This window comes from Lampetra planeri, chromosome 5, assembly GCF_965212315.1.
Source record: "Lampetra planeri chromosome 5, kcLamPlan1.2.h2, whole genome shotgun sequence".
Classification (NCBI taxonomy): domain Eukaryota; kingdom Metazoa; phylum Chordata; class Hyperoartia; order Petromyzontiformes; family Petromyzontidae; genus Lampetra; species Lampetra planeri.
The window spans coordinates 7,161,875-7,185,170 of NC_136111.1; the positions used below are offsets into that span (position 1 = coordinate 7,161,875).

Consider the following 23,296-nt stretch of genomic DNA (forward strand, 5'->3'; position numbering starts at 1 on the left):
TAATCGAATTTTGCGTGTGACAAACGAGCGTTTAAAAATTAAGCAAATAATATGCTAAACTATTGATCCCCATCAGATGAATATGGAGTTTAACCAGTGGCTCTGGGCCACCAACAGAGATGAACACTAGTCCATTCAAATATGGAGAAATTGTTTCTTTTTTTATCTAATATAGTCAACATCATTATCTAAGAATTTAAATGAATAAATAAATTAACCCAGCGTTTAATTCACTGCAGTATATTTTCCACCGCTGCGTGTTCTGCTTCCTATGACGTGTACCTGTGATGACCAGAGTATTTTGCACCCCTGATGTGCCCCACCCCAGTGCATCCGGGCGTGGGACAATCGTTTGGTCCGGGAAGAACGCTCACATCCTTGGTACCTTTTAGGCAAACAAAAACTCAAAGCGTCAGTCTCACGCACAGTGCTTTAGCAAAATATCACATCAGGAGGTGTGGTGGTGTACGACCATAGCCCAGCACTCTGCAGGCAAAGTTTGTGGATCACACAGTGTGGAGTGGAGTGGTGGCACAGAGGTACACACACACACTGAGCTATGAACCCAGGCACTTAAAGAGTTCAATTCCTGGCCAAGGTTAACATCAGTGGCAAATTAAATTGGATTTAGTCCTGGCCTCTCACCCCACCTCTTCCACCAGCCAACGCTGACCAGCGTGAAGTATGATCCAACAACCCCGATGACCAACACAACATGGAGTTCTTCACTCAGCAGCAGATTGACATCTAAATTAACAAAACTGTTACGTTAACGGGACGGTTTGAAAACATGAATAGTAAACATGCCTACCGCCGATTCAATGTCAGGTACGTACTGTGAGTTTAGAAATCAAATTGAAACTGATGAATTGTGAGTGTAGGAATAGATTGAAAATTATGCCCATAAACATTCGTTGTTAACAAGCTGAGCAGATGTGCAGTCAGAGACGTCCTTAGGGTACGGCGAATCGAGGCGACCGCCCCGGGCCCCACGCTTTCGGGGGGGGGGGAGGGGGTGGGGCGCCACGTTTTGACGTCACGGTGTCAAGATGAAATACTGCTGGTTTAGTTTGAAGGCACCAGGGGGTCCACACGGTGTGATTTGCCCCGGGCCCCGCACCCCCCTATGGACAGCCCTGTGTGCAGTGGTTGTTTCTAAAACGGGGTTCGGCCTCACCGATGGGAGGCTGTAGAGGATGACCAGTGCGGCTGCACCAGCCGACGGGGTGGATGTCCGGACTGTCCGCCTCCAGCCAGTAGTCGTACAGAGCCTTCCAACCGTCGAAACGCACCTCCGGGCAAACACACATGCGAGTTCCTCAACTGGGGGCCCCGTGGACCATATGAGGCACTGTGGTTAGAGTTCCAAACTTGGGAAAGTTTTTATGAGGAATTTCTAGCACTGGTTCAGGGCCACCAAATGAGATGAACACCAGCCCACAATCAAAAAAACACTTTGTGGGAAGTCACGAGACTGTCCTGTGGAGTAAGTGGCCTCTATCACAGATATGTGCAATGTCTACTGCTGGCTCAAGACTATCAACAAAGGTGAGCCCCATCTCTTGCTCCTTTGAGCAGAAGGATGCATTGGTTTGTCACTTCAGCCACAATGCCAAGTGCATTGAGCGTCCCAGAGTAAACGCAAATATCTGTTACCTTGATGTGATGGTCATCCGTCGCCGCTACTGAGGCTGCGCGGATGAGCACGGGGTTGCGGCGATCCACCACCTCGACCTTCATGCCAATGCGGAACCCGTGGGGTGGACGCTGACGTGAAAATCGAGAACACAAAAATTGGAGGTGGACAAGTGTTTCAGGGCAACAAGGCAGAAAATGTTTTAATATCCTTGTAATGGAGGGGAAATCAAATATGTCTTGACAATGAAGTTGCTTACAAAAATGTAAAGCCAATTACTGCTCGGTACGTTATTATTGAATCAATCACGTAACATATGAACATTTATGTCTGCAGTATGCTGATTTATATCAAATCATCCTGAATGCGTCTGAACATGTTGTGGCCCTGATAACTTCGCAGGGTTTAGCCCGGTTAGTAATTCGGGATGAGCTGTGAGGTGGCCAAGAGATGACAGAACAGGAAGTGCATTCTTGAATCTTTCTATGCAGATTATTTTGCAATCTATCTGTGCAGAGCTATCTGTGCTAATCTATCTGTATGGGTTCTATCTAGGTGCTTCAGTTTTCTCTCACATGCAAAACACGAATGAATGTATTGGCCAAAAATTGCAATGTAGGACGCTTCTGAAAATGTTTTAATATGACTCAAGAAAGGGCATTCTTTTTGGAAGTACTAATGTTGAATAAGTATAGATTTTTTTTCACTATTTTCAAAAAAATTTCACCATCCTTCACATGTATGTAGAGGCTAACGTTACCGGCTTAAAGACTCTCGCAGGCACTGGATCGGCTCCCATTTCCTCCAAATATATTTCCCAGCTGAACTCCCTGTCCTCGGGGTGCCCTGGGAAAACACACACACTCGCTGTCTTCACACACGGCAACAAAACGACAGTCAAGCAGCAAGGCGGCCAGGCAATAATCTGGCACCAACAATGGCCCAAACTCTGGAGTCCTCTATTAAAATGTTTTCGGCCAATGTGTTTACAGATGGTGCAGGATACTAGAGCATTTGGAGAGCTCAGACATGGGAGCATAGAAGTAAAGCACAACAAATTATTTTGCTGCACTGCCCTCTGTGCTCACCACATGGCCCTATTGCCTAAAACAACCGGATGTGCGTGGTGATTAGCAATGTAAGTAGGAAAAGATACAAACTTCGAAAGACTGTGTGAACTCCATACTAGTTAATTAGAATTAACACGCAGGAAGGTAACAATCAATATTATTTTCAAAAGTCTACCAAGGATACACTTTTTTACATTCCCCTCCGTACTCTGCAAAAAAATATAACGTCAAATACTGATTGTAGGAGAAAGAGCTTCATCAGTCTTCCGGTGTGTTTTTTAAGCGTATGGCTTGGTTTCAGACAATTTCCCTTCTGCACGATTTTTATACTCATGACGAATCTTGATCACGCTAACGATCCCTAAGTTGAGTATCTTAACACAATTGTTGTCTTACATCATAGACATGTAGCTGGATCAGGGCTACTGACCACCGTGTTGTGGATTTATAATTCGCTGGCACAACTTGGATATATATGGCATATAAATGCGACCACTACTCAAGGCACTGTAGAGGAGGAGTGGGCATATTTATTTTGTAGAAAGAAAGAGGCAGTCAATCATAGGCAGAAGGTATTGAGCATGGACTTGATCAGGTGCACGGAGTCACTGGCCTGATGGATGGGGGCAGGGAGTTCGAGACAATGAGTGCACCAAAAGGGAATCGGTGACATCCTACTGATCAAAGGTTGACTGCAATCTTCAAAATAAATGCTTGGTTGCCGGATTGGAGAGTGCGTGAAGGAAAGAGTGCGACGAGAGGGGAGAAGTAGGAGAGTGCGTGCAGGGAAATAGGGAGAGATGAAAGGGGAGAGGTAGGCAGGGGCGAGTCAACTGGGGATCTGACACCCTGTTTTGTGACAATGGCAGAGAGACATTTTCGGTAAATATATCATGACCAACGGAATTTGTCATATCATATTTCAAGTTGAAGACAAAGTGGATAACTGTGTAATAAAGCTCGTTGAGGCGACTTCTGGAATCCGTCTTTTATTCAACTTATGTTACAGTTACTTCACGCTGCTGATAGGCAGCGTGAGAGGGACAGATAGAGAGACGCACCGCCACGTGGCAACCCGGAGCCCCGCTCCCGCGTGGCCCCCCTTCCTCTGTTCGTTCCCGTTCTGACCACGTGTCGTTCGTCTCCACCCCTATTTAATACCCGGGTCACGTGGTACGGTTCCGCCAATCCTCGTTAGCCTGCATGGAAACTTTCAGGCTCCCTCGTCAGCTCCCGGGACCACGCCCCTGGCTCATCTCCCCATTGGCTGTGGCCAAAGCCAGCAGAACCAATCCTTATAGCTGTCACCTTTCCATCACATCAGGGCCATGCCCCCAGGCTTCCCCCCATTGGCTGTAAACCAGGACCGGCAGAGCCAATCACCATGACAAGTTGTGATACGTCAGTGAGCCGGATATATCCTCATATTACAACTGTAAATGAGGGAACCTATGCTGCCGGCTCAAGGGTGCCATTAGGTCAAACAGTCGACCAAGTGGCCGGTAACTCACCGAGAGGTGGGGTTAGGGGAACGTCATTCCGCTGGCACCAGCCAACGGGGTGTATGTACGGGCTGGTTGCATCACACCTGGGCACAGAAATACGGGGAAGCATCGGGTTCATAGACAAACGCATGACTTGGCAAGTCTATTTCTGTCACCAGAGGTTTCATAGGTTTTCTTGGTTCATACTTTTCAGAAGAGTCCGATGATACTTACATTTTTACCACATTAAAACAGAGGAATATATCAAGAACGTTGAAGACATACTTTCATAAATGCTTCTTTGATGTGGTCATCCCAGCAAGAGTCACTTTAACACGCAGCAATATGCACATTATCACTTGTAACCTAAGGGTTTATACAAATTCTATCAAAGACTGTAATTCTGCATTTAACCGCCACTAAAATTCATGTGCTAGCACAGTATGTCTCTCACTCACAATGCAGCTGTCAAATTTCAAATGGGTCAATGTCCTGAACATGAACATGAATTTTTCATATTATGTTATCATTTTAAAATGTTGTTACCTGACACCCATTGACAGGAATTGTTGAAATTCCAAATACATGTCAACATCTTCTATTTATGACAATCAAATGGCTTTGTTATTCATACATTGAAACCCTGCAGCCACTATAAATTCTACAGAGACCACAATGGGGGAAAATAAACAATTTTATTGCTGAATGGAATCATGATGCAGACATCAGGGTGTTTAATTGACGGCGAGCTACTGCGCAATTACCAAGTGTGGAGGAAGTCAAACTGCACTAGGGCCCAGGCACCAGGCTACAATGAGGGTAAATTGAAAGAGCCTCATTTCAAATATTGTTTTTCAATGGGTTCATGCCAAACACGCCAGCGTTAATCACTTGCATAGACACCTATTGACCTACGTAGACTTACATCGGTGGCATAACTAACCCACACCACCGATTGGCACGGTTGGCTATGTATGGTGTGAAAGAAGTTCAACATACATACATATCGAGTGTGCAGGCGATAAAACTGCACTGGGAGCTTGCGCACCAGGCTACGAAGAGCCGGGGAAATAAACAGAGGAGAGTCCATTGAATTCCTTGCACTGAGGCCCGTGCCACCGACACTATGCCACCGAGCGATCGTACCAGTAATCGTAGGTGTCGTCCCAGTTGTCGAAATGCACGAGGAAGCGGCTGTCAGCATGGTCTGCGACAGAGGCAACGCACACCAGCGACGGGTTCTTCCTGTCCACCGCCTCAAGCTTCGCTCCCTCCTCGAAGCTGTGCGTAGTTGCCGGCTAGATGATAACCAACAGCAAAGCGGCAAGTTCAAAAATGCAATGCGCACCCAAGTGTAATTGAAAGATTGGGCTGAGTGACACGCGAAAATTCTGGCAGTAGCGGTTTAGGTTATGGTATGAGCTACAACACCAACTACATTTCAACACTTGCCAATTAAAAAAAAATTTTACCCCGTAACCGCGCACTAATTTTCGAAGAAAAAATTATGCCAAAAAATGTATTTCCATTGCATACATGTCAAAGTGATATGATTAAAAAAACGGCAGCCTAATATTTACCAAAATGCGCACTGTGAAACCTGGTCCCCGGACTACACAGATAACATTATCTACAAAACCAAAGAGCTGAATTGTGGCACCTGTATTCCACTCACCCTGCTCTGGCCTTTGAAAAGATGCTTCGGGGCAGCCTGGGCCTTGCACACCTTCAGGTAGGCAGGCCAGCTGAACTCTTCCTCCGAGTAACCTGCACATCAATGACAGGGGGCACATTCAAATAATTCATTTGTTTTTGCCCCCTGCAAGTTCATCTTCATTGTCTTATCGGCATCATGTCACGAGATGAAGAACCCACTCAGGTCTCTCGGAGTGTGGTACACTCCTTCTGTTCGGGAACAGCACGTGAAAGTGGATATCGCAGAGCTACCTCCGAGATGCCTTCAAGTAAATCTCTGGTCCACACATTATTGGACTGTACTTTCCCACCCGCTAGGCCACTGAGAGTAATGTTGGTTTGCATGGCGGTCAAACTTATGGTATTATTTCTCACGAGCTGGAACTTAGTCACAATTAATTGCAGAACCACATTTAATGCGCTATTTTTTTTGCAATCATTGTGACTGGGCTGAGACCATCAACTCACTACATTTGAGAAGACATTTTAATCACAGCCAGCTGCCTGGATTCGAACCAGGAACTCGGTGCTGCCAGCTTGGCACTCGTGACTCCTCAGCCATCACAAATGGATGATTGTTAAATTTTGCACTTCATTAACAGCTCAACCATCGACTTCTAATAGATTCACCTTTGGGTGGTAGGAGGCGGTGCCCGGTTGTGTTGCACCAGCCGGCTGGGTGGATTTCCAGCGAGTTGGCATTGACCCAAAAGTCATAATTTTCCAAGTAGCCATCAAAATGAAGCCTCAGACGATAGCCTAAAACCTGCGAATGTGTGTAGGTGGAGAAAAATCGGAACACAAGGAAACCATTATCCACTAACACCCGCGATAAATCCTCAACATATAAAATTCGAGGTGGTTTCCTGCAGCTATTCTGCTCTTGGTACTGGCCTTATGAGCTGTGGGCTTTAATGGTGAAGCCTAATAATCTTAAAGGTGGCTTAGTCTGGCTGTGTTCAACTGTGCAATAAAAGTGAACCCTCCCTCCCCCGACAATTAACTAATATGCTATTACTGAACCAGACAGCTGTGTGGTGGGGCATCTGTACAGCTTCAAAACTAACCCAGTTTCAAAACTAACCCACAGCTTCAACATTAACCTACAACCTAAACAGACACATACACAAACAGCCTCAACACTAACCCACAACCTTGGCACTAACCAACAGCCTCGAAAATAACCTACAGCCTTAACACCAACCCACAGACAAGGTGCCCCCATTCACAAGGTGACATCCCATCACCCCGGTTCATTGCATCACAGGCAGTAAAACAGTGCCCAAGTTTTTTTCTGCACCGCTTCTACCTGCAAAAGCACCGAGCGGACACAAACGCGCACTGACCTCAGTGACGCTGAGCACGCAGTGAAGGGATGGGTGCTGCGGGTCAGCCCCCTCCAGCCTCATCCCCACCTGGAACCCGTTGCTGCTCGTTGGGAAGGTCTGGCACTGCTCACGGACCGAACGATACAAAGACAAAGATCACCCCGTGTAGCCTTTAACAGATTATTGATGCAAGTGCTGTGAGGGAGCACCTATGAAGGCCGGCATGGCATGCGAGGGGGGTGGGTGGCCTATATACACATAGAGAAATCCCACAAATAGCCATATTGCAAACATAGGTCAGTCATGCACCTCCGATTAGCACGGTTGGTTATGTACGGTAAGAAAGAAGCTCAACATACATACAGAATGCCATAATAGAGGTTATTGGGTAAGATTGTGTAAATACATAAATGTGTCGTTAAAACCCACCAGCACCCGATACAGCCAACTAGTAAGGGTTGTAACGTAAACAGAACATGCCGGTGTGCCGTACTAGTGACAAATTGGCATGTTCTGTTTACGTGACAACCCTTACTGGTTGGCTGTGTTGGGTGGTGGTGGGTTTTAATGACACATTTATGCATTTACGCGATCAAACCCAAAAACCTCTATTATGGGTGATATTGGTCACGAAAGCCTATGTGTTAAACACACAGAATGCCATTTAAATAATACTTCGTTCGCTGTGGATAAACATTTGGATTTTATCTTAATAATGGTCTTTTAAAACTCGCATCATAGTTAATACAATATGTCTTTAAAATCATTCTGTCTGTTAACATAAGTGGACATGGCACATCACTACAAGGGATAACAGCCGGTTGTCCAGACGAATGACAGAGTAGCAGTTGAAAGGGGGAAACATGACAAGCGAGAAAGAGTCTACCCTGAAGATGGAGTGATGAGTTAATTGATGAGATCAGTGATGAGATCACCTCCATCTAGTTCCCGCCAGGAGCTAGATGACAAAATGTGACATCGCAGGATCGTGAGGTATGGCAACGGCTTGGACAGGCCTTCAACCAGCAGTGGATAGATCATGGCTGATGATGAGTAAAAGTGTAAAAGTATATCCCCATGGATAAAGCATTAGGTGATGCGCACATCCATTAGTGGGGCAATCAACAGTTCCATTACTTCCTTTAAAAATTTCCAAGCATTTCAATCGACTGCTATTAATTAAGGGTATTTTTTAATTGGGCTGGAGATGAAAATTCCAAGCATTTCATTGCGGGGCCCAGTCTCTCCACTGGACTACAATTGTTAACTTCCCACAGTGATGCTAATTTATCGACCCCTGAAAGCTGACGATTGCATGAATTGTCCCCCAAGATTCGAAAATCACAACCTACGAATTCCGAGTCAAAAGCTCTTATGATCAGCCATTGAATCTTTGAACGACCGCAAAAACTGCTTCCCTACAAGCGGCCCCGAAACTAAGATTGACTGCAAAGGTTTCCATGGCTGTGCTGTACAGCTCTCCAATGTGTTTTCGGGTTGTTACCACGTGTTGCTCTGCGCGATGTCAACTATTCCGCACGTCAACTCTAACCTCTGTGAAGAGTTTTAGGGGTGCGGCGATCGCCTGTTCCGCTTTAATATAGGCATCCCAGGACCAGTCCTCTTTCCTGGCTGCCTGGAGTGCTGCATCACACACACGCAGAAATGCAGGCATGGGAGGCGCAAAGCAACCACGTTTGTAAAGCCATTACATTATCAGATGATTAATGCCATAAGCACATTTAAAATGCTTGTCCCTATAGTAGGCCGAGTGGCTCAGGTGGTTAATGACTGTGTCGGAGCACAAAGCCGACAATACTTAAATCCTGGTTTCCAATCACGGTGCCAATCCACGCATGATTAAACAGTGTCCTCTCAAGTGTTGTCAGTTGATGGTCTCAGCTCGGTCAAATGAACCTGCGGTGTTAAGCCCAAATATGAAACTGGGGGTTTTCTATTAATTTGGCAATATTCCAGCTCTGGCAGTGAACATTTAAATGTCGGTATAGTGACACTGTTTGCAGGAAACAAGTTCCATCTAGCGTTGGATGAGAACTATGGAAGTGATTTCAAAAGTTCTTCTGTGACACTTCCAATATTCAACAGCCATTCCGACACAATATGGTGCTCTGCTCACTGTGATAGTTCCACCAATAACACAATTAAAATATCACTGGAAATCTAAATAATATACTGGTCTCTTAAATCGAACATTTTGCCAACTGTTGGCACCAGGTTATGTTATTTGATCTGCCAGTTGGGATTATACGGTACTGTTTTCTTAACCGCTACTAAGCCATGAAACAAACTCGGCTAACATAAGAAACTTATGACGGCTTTAGAGCCAAGAGGAGATTTTGTGCCAGAGCTAGGTACATTATGAAGCGAATGTATTGCACTGATGCTCTTTAGAGCTGGAGTTGTAAGTTATTTTTTCGTACAATTGGATTTACATTTGAAACTAGTAAATGTTTTAGTGGAGTCTTCAGTACGATGGTTATAGCTGTAAAACGTACAAAGATGCAAAAGAACGATAAATGAAACACACGAAAGAGATAAAAACACAACATATAAAAACAGTCCACAAATTCAATACACATATAAAATGGTGTGCAATGTTATATTTCTTTCATTTTATGCATTTTTGATCAAGTAAAATAGACCAGGAGTGATGTAGTTGCGTGTATAAAATCTATCTTGAATACAAGTTTGCCAATGACTTCTAAACCAACATTATCTCTTTCTGTTAATCCATGCAATTATTACGGCTTTTTACAGGCTTTCCTGCCATTCTCAGGAGCCAGAAAGTAACTTAAAAATGGGAAAGAATGCATGTGAATCTGTATTTTTTCATTTTATAAGTAATGAATCAAGAGAGTATTTACAAGAGGAATGTTAGTCAGATGCGTACGTATTAAAGCAACATACAATAAAAAGTAAAAAAAATGGCCGAGACCGATGATGGGAGCGACAGCCAAAAGATGGAACACGTCCAAAAAAAATGTTTACAGATGCAGAGAATAAATCAGCTCAAGTGCAGGTAATTGATGGGTTGATGCATTGTAAAATGGTGGTGGCTTGGGGATGCCTTCATCAAGCTGTGGATAGAACATGGCTAACGATAATACATTAAATGTACAGCCTCATACCATCACAAACGCGTCTCTGCTTACAGGGAATCTCAGGCAAATGCTCAGACGACTTGCACTTCATTTTCACCGTCCTGGGACTTCTGTCCTTGGAAAGACTCTGCGGGGGAAAAGTTTGATTCAAAATTTTTTTTAAATGATTATTGTTTTTTTGAGCAATGAAACTGCACCAATGGTATAACTCATTCACGAAACTTTTCACAAACCTATTCCAAATGTCAAATAAAAAGCTTCATGCTAAAATTTTATCCAGTAGTGTGAAAGCATTATTTTTCAATAGTAGATAAAACTTTTTTTTCTTGACATACGAATTAACGATCAAGTGCAGGAGAACAGGCTCGGAAACTTTGGTGCCAAAGCAATTAGGGTCCAAATGTCACATTTGCAAAAGAAAGTGTTTCCCGTGATACAATTTCAAATTGGTCAATTGTCTTCAATAGTTTAAAGATTAATTTTGTTATTGATCGACGTATTATACTCAATATATCTCAGCAGAAGATATTCAGATTCTAATTTTAATTTCAGCAACGTTTAAATGCTGCCAACGATTGTTTATTTTGGGTGCACAATTCAACAAATACAGAATTTTCATGCCAAGGTCGCACCTCACAAAACCTTGCGCTCCAGTTTGGCTTATCATTCGGCTCGCACTTCAGCAACACGCTCAGCTTCCTCCTCCCGATCTTCCTCTTCTTATTTAGTCGCTCAATCACCGAGGCATTAACCCTGCCCACACCGCCACCTTCTGCGAGCCTGCTGGAGAGAGAAATAACAATCACCAACAACTGTCAACAATCTCTAAAGGTACACACCAGTACACGTACAGCCAAGTTTGTAAATCCACTGCTCAATGAAGGCCTCCCCACAATTATGATTTTTTTTTATTGAAATCAATCACAAACCTGGAGAGTGGCAATTCATCGAATCCCTAGCCAGGCGAATCATTATATGCCTAGTATAAATTCAACAACATGAAGTTGAAAAATAAACAAAACTCTTTTGACTCATAAACATTCACAAACCATGTTATAAACATACTATGAATAATGAAATATCATCAATATAAACCATTTTACGTATAATCGGCAGTCAAGTAACACAACCCACAAAAACACAAACGATCGGGCTGAAACACCCACACAACACAGGAAATGAAAATACCATCATCCAATGATTGCACAAGCGGTATCGCACTCTACGGCACACATCAAAACTAACCTTGCCAGTTTTCGGCTGCTATAGTCGTCACTGCACAGCAGAGTACGGTGACACTTTGACTCCAAGCTTTTGCCAAAGCATTTCCAAACCTCGCTCCGTGCAACTGCTTCCAAATCAGATTCGAAAATTAAACGATGAGTATAAACCATGTGAAGAAAAATGCAATTACAATTAAAGTGTGCAAGCCACCTGGAAAATATTTTTTTGGGATGTATTAATGGAACATTTAACCATAGATTTTTGCCAAGCACTTTCATTGATTATATTAACTTTCAGAAATAACTTTTCAGCAGTGCTTTAGTCAACACATTGATCCTTATGGTATGAAAAACGAACAACACACGGTAGGATTAATTACAGAAGGGGTTTTCAACTCCACTCCGTATACCTGCCCCCCCCCCAGCCTGTATTTTGTGCAATGCTTAACAACATTCCCTCTAATGAAATATAAATGAGTTAACACTGTGCAGGTGTTTGCTGATAGGTAAACATAACTACCTGGACCTTTGGGAACGAGTTAAAACAATGAATAATTGTAACAGCAAGTGACACAAAGAACTGTAATGGACACACTTGGGAGTTCTGCACCAATACCTAGTCCATGGGCCAAGAAAACACATTTCACTTTAACACCTAGGCTTTCGCGACCAATATCATCCATAATACAGGTTTTTTGGGTCAGATCGCGTAAAACCTGCATTATGGGAAACATTACACTGTGAGTTGTAAAAAGAGTTGTTTGGCAAAAAAACAAAAATTGACAAAACTAAAACACCGATTTACCAGTTTTTGCCAAGTGGCTATAACTTTTGTTTTGTTACCTCAAGAAGAAACAATGTCTGATATGGTACATGGACGAGAGGTTAGTTACAGGTTGTGGCAATAGTCAGGCTCAATAGATAGTGTTGTAAATACGAGCTGAGTTTGCTAAATCAGTGTGGACGTGTTTAGAAATGTTCAGAGCATTCTGTGTGAAACCGACTGAGAGGTGTGTGTGTATAAGCAAACGGTGCACACTTCAAGCAGCTGCTGTAGTTTATTGCATAGATGTGGCTACTGACGTTTTTGCCATACCATGTAGCTTAGTACCATGGACAGCTCCCAGCAGTGGCTCATACCTGTTTTCTGAGCAGTGGCAGCAGCAGAACTGCCACTCGCTCGTCCCTCCTCCAGCACCTCCAAAGCTCCAATTTCATTCATGCAGAACTTTAACGACGGGATAGCAAACAGGCAGCGTTACGCGTTAATCGCTCTCGGGATTTGCTCTCTTAAGAAATATCAATTACACAGTAATGCCAGGCACGTACAACCGATCTGTCAATCCACCTGGGGATCAGGGCCTCCCCACACCAGGCAAATCGCAGAGGTTGTTTGAACATACTTCACCAAGCTGGTCAGTGCGCGTTGGTGACGGTGGGGAGCATAAATATGGGAGCCTACATAGAAGTATAGTACATGATGGATTATGCTGCACTGCCCTCTGCTGCCCACCACTTTGCACTGCAAGCCCTAGGACAACCTGTTTGTACATGGTGGCCACTCATCCGAGAACTGTTTTAGCATCAAGTTAAGCCTCAGTTTAATCACAGACCTTCTGAAACCTGGATGTATTTGTTGTGGTTGTAGGTTCTGAAAGCTGATGACTTACTTAACCTGACGTAGTATTAGCCCCCTGAGTCACTCAACTGCCTCACTTTACAATTTAATAACAAAAACAAATATAAGTACCTTGATAGAACTTCCGGGTAGAGTGGCAATGCCATTGGTCCACTCCATGGCACTGATCACATCAAAGTCTTGGCTGGAGGAGCTTCCCTCCGAGCCTCTCCTCAGACACAGTTTCTTGTTCTGGCTCATTTCACCACCACCAGTGCCCTGGCTCAGGTGACTCTTGCTTCCGGCACTCGCCACCTCCTTGTGCATCTCCGCTCCTTGATGGCACATCCCTCTCTGTCGTAAAGCTGGCAGGATCCCACTCGCCGAGCCAGACTGCACCGCTGGACCATACATCATATCCTGCTTCTTAAATGACCTCAGGCCCACGCCTGCGCGGGCTCCCGCGACCGGGTCGTGTGCGGCGCTGACATCATCCTCCACGCTCCGGCTCCTGTGCTCACTTCCACATTTCCTCCATGACGAGCTGCCACCTACCACCCCCACTGGGTTGCTGTGAGCCAGGGCCTCATTGTTTACAGTGGAGGCACTGGACACAGGTAGCGCTAAATGACGGGGGGTGACTCCCGCACTACCAACCCTACTTACAGTCACAAGCAGCCCCGCTGGGTCAGATGACACGGCAGGTCCCTCACTGGCCAATGCCTCACTCAGCTGAGGTGCTGCAGATATAAAAAAGGACATCCTTACATTTAAAGATGCTTCATTTGTCCATCAGCCTGTCAATCAGTCGTAACACTTATTTGATAATTGTTGCTGTTGTACGGAGTCAAGTGAGGGCTTATTTTGTCTGGGAGGAACCAGGAACCTATGTTAATGATGGTAAGAAATGTACGATCTATGATATTTGACTATAGGTACATTGAAAGAAACCTGACCAAAACATATCCATCACGGGAAGTGCAATGGGAGAACAATGACACTGGTTAGTGCACTGTGCTCTGCACCCGCTGATATCGGTTTGATTCCCGGCACCAGCTGAAATAAGTGGAAAATGTTATCTGAACTTGGTCCTGGGGGCCCCCACTTTTCACCAACACACATTGATCAGCAAAGCTGGTAACTAGATTTGAAATGTTCATGTCACAATCAGGTGTGTAAGAGATGCTATTAAATATGTTAGCACAATAATATCGATTTTCGACACGTGTAGGTCAAAGCCCTATTGTAACATAGCGGCAACCAAAATGGTCAGTGTTAAGCAGACTTTGGTCAGTGTTAAATCTAAAATGATTCAGTCATAAAATAGGAATGGCAAATATAGCTCTGCATCTAACTTTAAACTGTTCTAACTGTTACTCCCATAACACTACACCATATACTCACATTAATATAGGACGGAGTCCTATAGTCAGTGCTCATATTGCTTTAAAATAGGCCGTGGTTTAATTCTAAATAACCTATAAAACCTCAGATGTGTTTTTGGGTTGTGCTGTTATTTTCTGCATGATGCACGACGTTTTGTTCCACATGTTCGGAGCTTATTCAGGAATTTACCCCAGCACATGGTGCAAGACATCAGCCATCATGCAGAATGTGGTAGAAGCTGAATAAACATTAAAGCAATACTGCACAACCACAACAAAACCTAGTACAGCACTGCTTTAATTTTAAATAATCTACAAAGCTATTGACACATGGCTCAGTAAAACACAGGGTTCAATGCCACACCCTCATGCTGCCCGATCCATGTATATCACGGCTCACATTTGCATGCCACCCACACATGTCCACTGTGACTCCCACCCCCGTCACGGTGCAAAACAAAAGGACCTTGTGGGCTGCACGCAGAGAGAGAGACCGCCAGCTGCTCAGAGGTCCTGCCGCCCACAAGCTGCCCAGCGCTCATCTCTCCCGAGCACACGTGGTCCCCATGAGCCTAGGGGAAAGGCGGGCGAGCCACACAGCGCCGTGCCCAAGATTTAATTTCAGCTGGTGTATGTCCAGGTCAGGGATGCAGAAAATATTTGCGCGCCCCGGCACACCACACCCGGCTGTGGATACTGGTCCCGTGCCACCTGCTAGAGCCTACCAGCGACCTGGGAAATACTAAGTGAGAAATTAAGCCCTGGCTGTGATGCATTGTGCAGACACCCAGCGGGTTCATTAACGGATCCACATTGTGCAGTGTCTAACGTGAATAATAATAAGACAAATACAGAAGTGTTTGCATGTGTGTACGTTGAACTTCTTTTGCATCGTATGTAGCCAACCGTGTTATTGGAAGTGCGGGGGTAGGACAAACGAAACACAAAAAGCAGTTCTAAAACAATTTGTTTCAATCTAAATTTAAAAGTGCATAGCTCCAGTGGCTTCTTAATATCAGAAATAAGAGTGTTCCAGACAGCCGCAGAAGCGTATATGAAAGTGCGCGATGAGTGACCATCTTTGTTCGATGGTTAGCCAAAAGCAGCGGCGAGGATGACCGGAGTTTGTGTGATGATTTATTCTTCTTGACGAGATCAGCAAGGTATTGTGGTTATTTTGTGGAAAGCACTTTGTGTGTAATGAGTACAGCATTATAACAGTGAATTGCTCTGTTCACACCCAGAGATGCAATGAATTGTCATGATTCAGCATCATGGTTCCATTCAAGGAAAATTTATTTTTAGTCTCATTTGAATGTCTCATATACATTGTTTCCTTATTTTGTCTGTCTCATTTGTAGTTTAGTTTTTTTTTTTCCACTGGCCTAACTGTATCAGCAATATGTTCCATAATGAATTATTAATTCGTTCATACACGATTTTAGGTGTGATTACAAGCGTAGGAGTCTAAATTAATCAATAAACTATCACGTTGCATGCCTACAAAAGGAGACTTTTGTTTTATGTTCCCAGAAAGTTCTCGTGAAACAAACGTAATAGCACATAGAAGGGTGTTTCCTTAACCAAGCAATTCACTCATATTATGCATTCAACAAATTGCCCCATAACCGTACTGCGATGGGAAATATTTTTACCATCAGTCTCTCTCCCTCTATGGAAGTACGTTAGATCCACCCTGGCACATTTCCGCACCATAATGAACATTCAACCCGCAAGGCAATCAACGCATTGGCTATGACCACAGTAATGATGCTATGCAAAATACAACTACTGCACAGTGCAATGGACGTTTATGGAATATTAAAAAAATGCTTTGCGAGCCGCTGCATTGCAAAATTAGTCACAAGTGTGTCTGTTTGTCAAGCGATTTTATTTTAAAACGAAGGTGCAGATTCCTTTTGGACGATGCAGAAAAACCTGATCATTTGTGATGAGTGACAAACTTGCCTGAAGGTGTTTATTAAATCAACTATTGCTCCACAACGATACAACGTGCGACTTGGCACCAAATATATTTTGCAAAGAATATGAGTCATTATGTTTCTAAGTCAACTGACAGAATGAATCATGCGCTCAAGAAAGACCAGTGCCAAAAACGTTAGGGTCAGTGTATATTTTTGAGTTATAATGATGGCAGTGTTCATACCAAAAGAGAAGCGGTTATCATGCAGTACTGTACTGCACTTTAAAATACACTATTGGTATAAGGTTACACAATCACTGCTATTGGCAACATGACCTATATAATTATATAGAAAATCTTAAGGTAATTTAAAGTCATAAATGACAGTATTCATTTCAGCATTGTCCTTTAAAATGTCTGTGTATTAATATTCCCTTTATCAATTATACTGTAGTCCTGAATGTAATAACATATTATAAGTAGCTCAATGGATCTCCAATTAGAAGATCAATTACTCAATATCAATTCATTAACAAAAACCTCGCCTAATTCACTGTCCTAAAGGCATGCAAGTGAAAAAAGATTACGTGTAAATACGTCCTGCACTTTCAAATGGATATAATTTTAAATGCAGAATAATTAATTCCATCCCATAGATTTGTCCTAACCTTTTCACTCTATAAACAGCATCACTTATATGAAAAAATCTAAATTAAAACCCATTGCCTTATTCGTGTTAATTACACTTTCTATTGCTATTATTAACCAAGTGATGAAATAAACCTATTGAGGCACATGCCTATTTTGCGTGGGCTATCTGTAAGTAGTTTTAAGTGCACACAATATTTGTAACTAGTTTTGATTGAACAAATATAGACGACATTTAACAATGTAATCCAAAAATTGGGGCAAGGCTAAGTTAAAAAAGTGAAATTACACTAACATTTTAAGCTAACAATTTAATGTCATTTATGGAAAATAATCCATTCATGCCACTCTCATTACAGTATTGAAATGGTTAAAAATATAATTATCATTAAGGTACCACCATCCACATTTTTACTACGACTATCTGTTACTGTATTTTAATTAATTTATCTTTAACAACTTATGTCATTGTTATGATAAATTAAAGTTTATAATAAGTACAAGGGCCACAATTCCCAACTAACCCATTTCAATAACTATCCTGTTTAAATAGCATTTTGTGTTCCAGGACCTTCCACTGAATTAACATAATCCCTCTCTGTCATACTGTGTTGGCATGCTTTTGGTAAACTGGATATATTATTTTAAAGGAGCACACCCAATATCCGAGGGGAGAATAATCTTTTCCTCATCTGTAAAGTGCATAATGGCAACAAAAGCTTTAAGAGAATAAACCCTTGAAATGACACTGACTCGACTACTGCAACGCCTTACTGGTTGGGATACCGAGCAAAGTAGTGGGCAGACTCCAGCTTGTCTAGAATGCAGCTGCTAAATGACTTTTACACGTACACTTCCGTGAGCACATTACACCAGACATCTAATCTCTTCATTGGCTAGCGGTCAAATTCCGAGTGCATTTCGAGATACTGCTATTAACCTATAAGGCTTTATAAGGGCTCACCCCACATTGCTTGTAGGAACTAATAAATGTTGCTATAATCCATAAAGGTCTTTAAGATCTTTTGATCTCCAACTGCTCAGCACTCCCAGGTCTAGGTTGCCGCTCTTTTGGTGATCGGGCTCTTGGTAGCGTGGCACCCAAGCTATGGAACGCTTCGCCACTTGAAATCAGGCAATCAGTCGGTAGATATATTTAGGTCTGCTTTGAAAACCCATCTCTTTAAACTCGCCTTCCCTCTTTAGTTTGGTCGGTTGCCCTGGTTCTATTTTTGTTTCCTGCCATTCATGCATTGTACATTGGGATCCTAGGTTGGAATGCGCATTATAAATTTGAATTATTATATAAGAGAACAAACGAATGTCATTGAATGTTAAGTATGGACAAGAAAACATCCCCCTGAGAAGAGATGATGAGCGATGGATGAGACTAGAGATGACATGGAGCAATGAGGACCAGTTCACGTGCACGTGTGAAATTGATTGTGGCATCACAGCACACAACAGGGAGGTGGGGGGGGGACCTTCATCCAGAAGTGGATAAACTACGGCACACAAAATCGATGACGATTACTCTCGAGTCATAGTGCTATCATGTAATTATTACATCTAAAAATATATGAGCGTGGCGACTGTGTAATAATTCAACAATTGTGATGTTGCCATGATAACTTTCTAAGATTTTCAGAACTGTAATTGCAATGCAGTAATACTTAGGGTTGCTTTGATATCCTAATTATTATACCATCATCACCACCACCTTTATTTCCTCAGTTGTCTACTTATCTTCATTGAATCAATGAAATCTTCACTGTAGTGGTAATTGATAACATCACATTGTAATGATTTTGACTAAACACAAAGTACCGCTTTTTGCACTGTAATGCATTGCTTTACAAAATTTGCAATACAAATGAGATAAAATGGGACCTTTGTGTTCCAGTATCAAAGTATGATTTAAAAAAAAAGGTTTTACCCATTCTGGTAATAAAACAGGAGGTGTTAAGATGTTCAAACACCAAATAAAAACCTTTTGCAAGTAATCAAGTTCGCATTAACCACAAGTACTTTGTGGTGAGCATGCAAACAAACATGCTCTCATAATATATGACATTGTCTTTGAAACTGACTGGCCTACACCTGATTGGCCTACACCATTACAATGTGATGTTATCATGAGATAGCAGTAAAGTACGTATCAATAAACAAAACCTCAACACACCGTCGGGGCCGTCCATAAATGACGTCACGCGATTTTGGACGATTTCCCCCCCCCTCGTCACACGGCGTCACAAAAAGTCAGACCCCCCCTCAAATTTGACGTCAAAAAGCTCTGCCCCCCCCCCCGAAAACCATATTTACATTTTGAAAAAAAAATAATGCGTATTTAATGTGGCGCTGCACTCTGATGTTGTAGGAGAAAACATTTATTAAAAAGTCTACTTAATTAAGTAGAACGTGTTGTCTATATTTATTTAAAGTTGCGCATTTTGATGTGACGTCACATTTCTCATCCCCCCCCCCGTCACAAATGTCTGCCCTCCCCCCCCCAGGTGCGTGACGTCATTTATGGACGGCCCCTTAGCATATCTTATTCGTGACAGGCATCGGTGAGCAGATGGTCTGACACAATGTTTTTGAATACCGTGTGTCATGTGTAACATGTGCAGCGTTTGTGTCAATCCCTTCTTTGACGAGGGCCTCCCCACGCAGTGAAGGTCGTGGGGGGGGTGTTACATTGACCATACTTCACCACGCTAGCAAGTGCGGAAAACTGTAAGGCGCGCAGCACCGACGAGAGAAAGCATACGAATACAGTCGTAGTGGAGTCTAACAATGGACATTTCTTCATTGTCTGTTCACAAGGGTAGCCGCGCAGCCTATAATAACTAGGTATGCATATCACACCTGTCAAACCAATATCAGTGCCTACTTTATTACAGACCAATTCTGACCTTATTGGTCATCCCGTGCCCTTATAAATCTCAACGTTCGTCCTACAAAGTCCCATCACAAGGGAGAAACACATACAAATTTGCACTTTTTTGCCCGTATTGAAACGTCTGTACGCCGTACAATCCTGAAAAACTCAATTTCCCTATACAAGAATACGGATAAACCGCATGAATTACGGCGTATTTAAAAAAAAATCACACCTATTCTATTAAATACGCCATCGCTCGTAATCTATTTACCTCGGGCACGCAGACGTGAAGTCGCATTTCCCGATAAGAGTCTGAAGCGTCGTACAAAAAAAAGAGGGCCCACACAGACTTTTGAAATCGGGTCAGTGACCCCATCCAGCAGTGACCCCATCCAGCAGTGACCCCATCCAGCAGTGACCCCATCCTGCAGTGACCCCATCCTGCAGTGACCCCATCCTGCAGTGACCCCATCCTGCAGTGACCCCATCCTGCAGTGACCCCATCCTGCAGTGACCCCATCCTGCAGTGACCCCATCCAGCAGTGACCCCATCCAGCAGTGACCCCATCCTGCAGTGACCCCATCCAGCAGTGACCCCATCCAGCAGTGACCCCATCCTGCAGTGACCCCATCCAGCAGTGACCCCATCCAGCAGTGACCCCATCCTGCAGTGACCCCATCCTGCAGTGACCCCATCCTGCAGTGACCCCATCCAGCAGTGACCCCATCCAGCAGTGACCCCATCCTGCAGTGACCACAACCTGCAGTGACCCCATCTAGCAGCGACAGGCCACAGCAGTGACCCAGCGCAAAAGTTCACTTTGGCGAGGACTCCAAAGTCACCGCAATGCCACCGTCACATTCGGAGAATGACACAACAGTGGCATGGCCACTCGTGAACGTCAATGCGATGCTTGGTTCTTTCGGTAAATAATATTATTGTTTAATATTTGTATTATTTTATTATTTCCCTTCTACGTGACTTTACCGAAAGAACCAATAATATGAATCCCTGCAGTCACGAAAGCTTTAAATCAAAATTTTACGTCAATGTTGTTTCGAGCCAACGAAGTTGTCCGCAACGGTGTCTGTACAACAAACGTGTAAGTAAGTAAGTGTTCGACTTTTCTTTAAGCCGAGTGTGTAGAGTTATTGTGGGCCAGGGACGGGGAATAAAACCAAATTGATCGATTATAGCGCTCCGGTGACGCCACCGCTTTACAAAGTAGCCCGGCCAGTGACGTCACCGGAGCGCTATTACGAAGCGTTCGCAGGTAACTTTAAAGTGGCTTTTTTCGTGTATTTTTCTTCTCTTTTTACACCCACCAACAAAAAAACGCGTGGCTCGCGCATTTTTAATAAAAACGCGCGTGCGGCCGCGGCGTTTGCAAGCCCAACAACACACGACACGTCCCATTCAATCGCGAGAAATTTACGACGAAATTATTTAACAACAAAAACCACCACAAAGTGTTAACCACGCGACCCCACAGGCCTCAACTCACCAATCAGGTTCTACGCAGCAGCAGCCGCCGCCCCCGGGCCTCGCGGCGATCCCAGAGTGGTGCTTGCAGGCTATTGCGCGCTATCTTGACCCTAACGAGATTTATATTCGCGTTATTTTGGCGTTATTCTTTATTAATTTCGCTCTGTTTCGATGTCCCGTTCCCGCTATGCGCGGAGGCGGAGACGATTCAAGATGGCGGAGGGAGGGACAACCCCTGCGGCCCCGCCCCTCGCTCCCAGTGGCCCCGCCCCATCCCCCGCGCGGCCCCGCCCCTCAACCCCCCGTAGCCCCCACCTCGCAAACCCCGCACAACCCCGCCCCTCAACCCCCCGAGCCCCCCAACTCGCAAGCCCCGCACGGCCCCGCCCCTCAACCCCACTAGCCCCCACCTCGCAAACCCCCGCACGGCCCCGCCCCTCAACCCCCGTAGCCCCCCACCTCGCAAACCCCCGCGCAGCCCCGCCCCTCAACCCTCCACCCCCTCTATCTCACGTTGGTCAATAAAACGGGCTTAAAAATACAATAAAAATAAGGGCGACGTTTCGGGCAATGGCCCTCATTCATCGCTCATGATCTATCGTCCTCCATAGTTAATTAGCCATAATAAGGGCCATCCCGCACCTCCGATTAGCAGGATTGGCTACGTGCGGTGCGAAAGAAGTCCTACATCCATACATCTCCCGAAATGCCGCCTTTTGTGTATTTGTTCTTGACGGGTGTGTTGAGTTTTCTTTGTTATTTAAATCCGCCCGTGAGCCACAGCATGGCTGCACAATGGCTCTTTCTGGACCACTCAAATCCACGTATTCCCCATATGCACAACTGTGACTCTTATAATCCCTCCACGGATTTCTCGAGCTTTGCTCACGGACATAGTATCGTCTATTTTCTCTCTCTCTCGCTATCATTTATTCAAAGGACTCGGTGGAACTGTGTCCTGCGGTATTTGTTGTTGTTGTAATGTTGTCCTCCCAACTCCAGTTGTTGCTATGGGGCCGTCCATAAATGACGTCACGCGATGTTGGACGATTTATGACCCCCCCCCCCTTCGTCACATGGCGTCACAAAAAGTCAGACCCCCCCCTCAAATATGACGTCACAAAGCTCTGCCCCAAATCGCTTTAAACTATTGTCATTGTAGTGCGTATTTAATGTGGCGCTGCACTCTGATGTTGTAGGAGAAAACATGTATTAAGTATTAAGACAGACCTGTTCTTCACCTGAGGACGGCTGCTTGCGTTGTGGCCGAAACGTCGTGAGAATTGTATGTTATTATGTTTAATTTTTATTATTTTATTATTTCCCTTCTACGTGACTTTACCGAAAGAACCAAGAAGATGAATCCCTGCAGTCACGAAAGCTTTAAATCGAAATGTATTAAGTAGTCTATTTAATTAAGTAGAACGTGTTGTCTATATTTATTTAAAGTTGCGCATTTTGATGTGACGTCACATTTCTCACCCCCCCCCCCCCCCGTCGTCACGCATCGTCACAAATGTCTGACCCCCCCCCTCCTAGGTACGTGACGTCATTTATGGACGGCCCCTATGAGCGCGATGTCTTAAGACAAAGGCATTCCCAACCCAGATAACACGGCAGAACTACTTCTAAGGGGCCCTTGGGGTGGTAGCGAACACTCCCTGCCACACGAGTGCTCATCACACGACATGCAAACCAAACGTTTCGTAAGAGCTGGAAATTACCTTAAGTCAAAAAAACACCCAAGAGTGACGAGTCTTGAGACAATCGAATCGCTATTACTGTACTTGAGA

At 44.1% G+C, this 23,296-nt stretch overlaps 1 protein-coding gene across 10 annotated transcripts in view; it reads right to left on the reverse strand.

The window, feature by feature from the left end:
- The window catches only part of LOC144718756 (lethal(3)malignant brain tumor-like protein 4), a 31,154-nt gene extending 9,417 nt beyond the window's left edge, over positions 1-21,737 (reverse strand). For 3 of the 10 annotated variants that reach the window (XM_078594263.1, XM_078594260.1, XM_078594259.1), the window contains exons 1-17: positions 21,523-21,737; positions 15,028-15,133; positions 13,309-13,916; positions 12,699-12,786; positions 11,581-11,686; positions 10,968-11,118; positions 10,363-10,462; positions 8,766-8,857; positions 7,232-7,336; positions 6,516-6,651; positions 5,851-5,957; positions 5,337-5,488; positions 4,218-4,294; positions 2,397-2,482; positions 1,657-1,767; positions 1,178-1,292; positions 283-385 (exon numbers count right to left, since the gene is read on the reverse strand). In XM_078594263.1, coding sequence (XP_078450389.1) covers positions 283-385; positions 1,178-1,292; positions 1,657-1,767; positions 2,397-2,482; positions 4,218-4,294; positions 5,337-5,488; positions 5,851-5,957; positions 6,516-6,651; positions 7,232-7,336; positions 8,766-8,857; positions 10,363-10,462; positions 10,968-11,118; positions 11,581-11,686; positions 12,699-12,786; positions 13,309-13,916; positions 15,028-15,103 — 2,213 coding nt within the window. In that variant the 5' untranslated portion in view covers positions 15,104-15,133; positions 21,523-21,737. The remainder of the gene's footprint in view (positions 1-282; positions 386-1,177; positions 1,293-1,656; positions 1,768-2,396; positions 2,483-4,217; positions 4,295-5,336; positions 5,489-5,850; positions 5,958-6,515; positions 6,652-7,231; positions 7,337-8,765; positions 8,858-10,362; positions 10,463-10,967; positions 11,119-11,580; positions 11,687-12,698; positions 12,787-13,308; positions 13,917-15,027; positions 15,134-21,522) is intronic. The other 7 variants (XM_078594266.1, XM_078594269.1, XM_078594268.1 and 4 more) reach the window with 6 other exon arrangements.
- Between the last annotated feature and the right edge of the window lie 1,559 nt (positions 21,738-23,296).